The 4563-nt window shown below is 39.3% G+C and overlaps 2 protein-coding genes across 2 annotated transcripts; both read left to right on the top strand.

The window, feature by feature from the left end:
• Positions 1-398: 398 nt before the first annotated feature.
• Positions 399-809, top strand: LOC126991700 (nuclear pore complex protein Nup58-like). The gene has a single exon (XM_050850405.1). It carries the CDS (start codon positions 399-401, stop codon positions 807-809), a length of 411 nt encoding a protein of 136 aa, XP_050706362.1.
• Positions 810-907: 98 nt separating this feature from the next.
• On the top strand, positions 908-2931 carry LOC126991707 (piggyBac transposable element-derived protein 4-like). Its single transcript, XM_050850410.1, has 3 exons — positions 908-2242; positions 2383-2445; positions 2657-2931. The coding sequence occupies exon 1, from the start codon at positions 908-910 to the stop codon at positions 2237-2239; it is 1332 nt and encodes a 443-aa protein (XP_050706367.1). The 3' UTR covers positions 2240-2242; positions 2383-2445; positions 2657-2931.
• The last annotated feature ends 1632 nt before the right edge of the window (positions 2932-4563 follow it).

The raw sequence follows: 4563 nt of genomic DNA, 5'->3' as shown, positions 1-4563 counted from the left end.
ATTTCTCCCGACGATGTGGTGAACGTTAGACATTTTACCCGGGTGAAATTCTCCCGACGATGTGTTTACCTGTAACTATTAGTGATATCTTACGTGTGTTTCTTTTCAGATATTTAGTAATTATTACAGATAAACAGAAAATATGGCTGCCCGAGGCAAAGTGCTGACTGAGGAGGAACTTGTGGAGACGATGAACAAATCTGGTTTCCTCTCAGTAAATGATAGCTCAGATAGTGAGTGTGTTGATGACCTGGAAGAATTTAGAGATATTGAAAGTGATGTGGAAGACAATTTAGGCACAAACTCTCTATGATAGTGATGAAGATCGAGTATGTGCCAGAGACTGACTCGGAAAGTGATAGTGAAGGGAAGATCTTCAGAGAAGGAAGATAAGGAGAATGTTCACGTCCACACCAAGAAAAGGTCGTGCCTCTGCCACAACCTCTGCTGCTATCCCTGCTGCCAGTACCTCTGCTGCTGTCCCTGCTGACCCTGCCACTATCTCTACTGCTGCTGATCCTGCCACAACCTCTGCTGCTGTCCCTGCTGCCAGTACCTCTGCTGCTGCTCCTGCCCCTGCAACTTCCGCTGCTGCTGCTGCTGCCACCCCTGCCAGGGGTGTACGAAGGGGAAGAGGCCTCCAGGAGGCTGATGTTCCACCTGTCGTCGACTTCAACAGGACGACCATTTCCTCCAGAAACAATTTTAGGTGGAGCTGTCAACCTCAGCACAGTCATGCACACAGGAGGTTGTCAAAAACATCATGGGAAGATATACTCCAGGGCCAGCTCATGAGGCAAGGGGTGTAGTTGACCCTGGGGAGGCAATCAAACTTTTTGTGACTGATGCCATTGTTCAGGAATGCGTCACCTGGACAAACAAACGCATTCAACTTACTGCAGGAAGGATGGCAACTCAAAGACAAGCAGGCACATATGGTCCTACAGAACCAAGAGAGATATTAGCACTCCTGGGAGTGCTAATAGCAGCAGGGCAACAGAGGATAACCATCTCCCTTCTTGAGATGTGGAGTGCCGTCACTGGGTGTCCCCTGTATCGAGCAGCAATGTCCAAGGGGAGGTTCGAGTTTCTGGTCTCCTGTCTGCGGTTTGACAACCCAGACACGCGTGTGGAGAGGCTGAAAGAGGACAAGTTTGCCCCTGTGAGGAAAGTGTGGGACATGTTCATCGACAACTGCAGGCGGCTGTATGTCCCACGCGAGAACCTCACTGTGGATGAACAACTGTTGGGGTTTAGAGGGAAGTGCCCCTTCAGGATGTACATTCCCAACAAACCTGCAAAATATGGCATCAAGCTCGTCCTCATCTGTGACGCCAGCACCAAGTACATGCTTGGTGGCATACCCTACCTTGGCAAGCAGGGGACAAGGCCACGGGATGGGGTCAACCTTGGTCATTATTTGACAAGAGAACTGACCAGGCCATACCACGGCTCCAATAGAAATGTGACCACGGACAACTGGTTCACATCAGTGCCTCTCATTGTTGACCTCCTCAACAACTGTGGAATGACACTTGTTGGCACAATGAGAGCAAACAAGCCTGAAATTCCCAGTGAGATGAAGACCAAGGAAACAAGACTCCATGGATCAAGTGCCTTTCTGTTCACCAATGCGATGACGTTTGTGTCGTATGTGGCAAAGACTTCACGAAGAAACAAGAAGATGGTCCTACTCATGTCATCCCAGCACACCCAGCCTACCATTGCACCAGGGGGCAAGCCAGAGATCATAGAGTTCTACAATTCTACAAAAGGAGGGGTCGACACATTCGACCAAATGTGTGCCACAACTTCCTGTTCAAGAAAGACACGACGCTGGCCCCTCTGTGTGTGGTATGGCATTCTCAATGCTGCGACCATCAATGCCTTCATCGTCAGCAGCGAGAATCGGGCAAGGGCAGGCACCAAACTACTGGCAAGGAGGACCTTTATGATGGATGTGGCGATGGCACTCATCACTCCCTGGGCCCAAGCACGTCTGTCAACACCATCCCTGTCCCGAAACCTTCGCAACTTGATAGACACTGTCTGTGAGCTGCCATCAGACGGTATTGCTGCTGGGACACCAGGGACATCCTTTGCAGACAGCCGCTCCCCCCTGGTACGCTGTTCTGAGTGCTCTAGTAGGGCAGACAGGAAGACCCGGCACCGATGCAACAGGTGTGCCCTACCCAAGTGCCCTCGACACCTGTACCCTGTCTGTGGTAACTGCGTATAAGAGGTAAGCTTATTTTTTTATTGTATGTCATCATTCCATGTTGAAATAAGTGGTTATAAGCTCTGGAAAAAGTATGAAAAACAAATAAAATGAAAAATCGATAGAAAGAATGTATAGTGATTTTTCGCCTGTCTTCCATACAGTTTCCGGTGGTAGTAGTGGGCTTAGGCGACCTGTACCCCATCGGGGATGACTGCTTATGAAAGGTAAGCTTATTTTTTATTGTATTTCATCATTCCATGTTGAAAAAAGTCATTATCAGCTCTGGAAAATATATATATATATATATATATATATATATATATATATATATATATATATATATATATATATATATATATATATATATATATATATATATATATATATATAAATCACAAAAAAAATATAGCCACTTTTCGCGTGCATCCCATACAGTTACCTGTGGCAGTAGTGGGCTGCAACTGACTGAGGCGAGGGGCCAACTACCTAGTAACTAGTGTACCAAAGGAGAAGTCACCAGCTGCAGTACTTTTTTTTTGGAAATTTTTTTCTAAACACTTTTTCAAATTTAGTCAAATTTAGGTTATTCCTTATTAAGGTCAATATCAATATTAAAATAAAGTACAATTTAAGTTTATAAGTTTATAATCTATAGTTTAAGAGTTCCTTTTTCACTGTAAAACTTGTAATAAACCTTAATTGAAAACTACTATTTTTTTTTATTTTTCAAAACCGGGTAAAATTCTTCCGGCGATGTGGTTCATGTTCCTCAAAAACAGCGATGGGGTTCTAGGGTTAAGAATGACAGACTTAACTTCTGGTAGTGTAGTGGGTCGTAAGTAGAAAGAAAATGGAACCGATTCGGGGAGATAAGTGGTAAAAGGTGTTTGGGTCTCTGGGATGTTCGTGGCTAACGTCTTGCCAATATTACTGAAATAGTTATTGAAAGCGTTTGCTACATTAAAATAATCTGTTACGGTATCACCATTGAATAAAAAAGATGAAGGAAGTTTCGCTTGTTTTTAGCGAGTAGACTATTTATAGTAGACCAGGTCTTTTTGGAGTCCCCTGCATCACTTGACAGTTTGTTTTTATAGTAATTTGCTTTGGCAGTTCTTATGGTCGTTGTTAATTTATTTATATAGGATTTAAAGAGAGAGTGTTTGGTGTGTCTGTTCGTTTCACTGTATTTACTTTTTTTCTCGTGGCATTTCTTGTCTTTTCCTGTTCATCGTTATTCTGCGATAATTTACAGGTGCTATTTTCCGGTTTTTCAGCATAAGTCGCAATACGTGCTTGCATTCAAACATAACATTTACTTGGTGAGTGTGTATTATTTCTGTTTAGTTTTACTATTCTAATAACCTGTTATGTTATTTACTCTACGATAGTTTCAGTGCAATACTTTTTCAATCAACAATCATTTACTAGCTGTTTATTTCAAATTTTACAGTAATTTACTGTAATATTATCTCACTACATGTTCTCGTAATGAGTTAAGCATTTTACCGTTTCTTCTAGGATAACTAAATGTTGATAAAAGGTTTTTCTTCTTACATATTCACATACTAAGTTTGTCTTGTTTTACGGTTTTATGTGATAATTTACTGTTTTTTTCTACGTTTTCTTCACATAACATGTTCTTGTATTAAGATTGTCTCGAATTTTTTTTTCAACGATAATTTATCGTCTGACACTCACCTACGCCAGAACGGGCTGGGCCGACCACCAGGCCCCACCGGGAAGAAACCTTGGGCCGACCGTCAGGATCCACCGGGAAGAAGCCTTGGGCCGACCATCAGGATCAACAGGAAAAACCTTGGGCCAACCATCTGGATCCACCAGGAAGAAGCCTTGGGCCGACAATCAGGATCCAACGTTAAGAAGCCTACCGGCTCAATAGGCCACGACGTAGAAAAAAAAAATAAATAAAAAATATATATATATATATATATATATATATATATATATATATATATATATATATATGTATATATATATATATATATATATATATATATATATATATATATATATATATATATATATATATATATATATATATATATATATATATATATATATATATATATATATATATATATATATATATATATATATATATATATATATATATATATATATATATATATATATATATATATATATATATATATATATATATATATATATATATATATATATATATATATATATATATATATATATATATTTATTTATATATATATATATATATATATATATATATATATATATATATATATATATATATATATTTATAGATATATATATATATATATATATATATATTAGAGAGAGAG

Source organism: Eriocheir sinensis, unplaced genomic scaffold (assembly GCF_024679095.1).
Source record: "Eriocheir sinensis breed Jianghai 21 unplaced genomic scaffold, ASM2467909v1 Scaffold323, whole genome shotgun sequence".
Lineage (NCBI taxonomy): Eukaryota > Metazoa > Arthropoda > Malacostraca > Decapoda > Varunidae > Eriocheir > Eriocheir sinensis.
Note: the sequence above shows the minus strand (reverse complement) of the source record. Positions and strands in the feature narration are given on the sequence as shown.

What these genes read in the sequence shown, in the direction of transcription:
- LOC126991700 (XM_050850405.1), top strand. Translation starts at nt 399, where the DNA reads ATGTTCACGTCCACACCAAGAAAAGGTCGTGCCTCTGCCACAACCTCT.
- LOC126991707 (XM_050850410.1), top strand. Translation starts at nt 908, where the DNA reads ATGGCAACTCAAAGACAAGCAGGCACATATGGTCCTACAGAACCAAGA.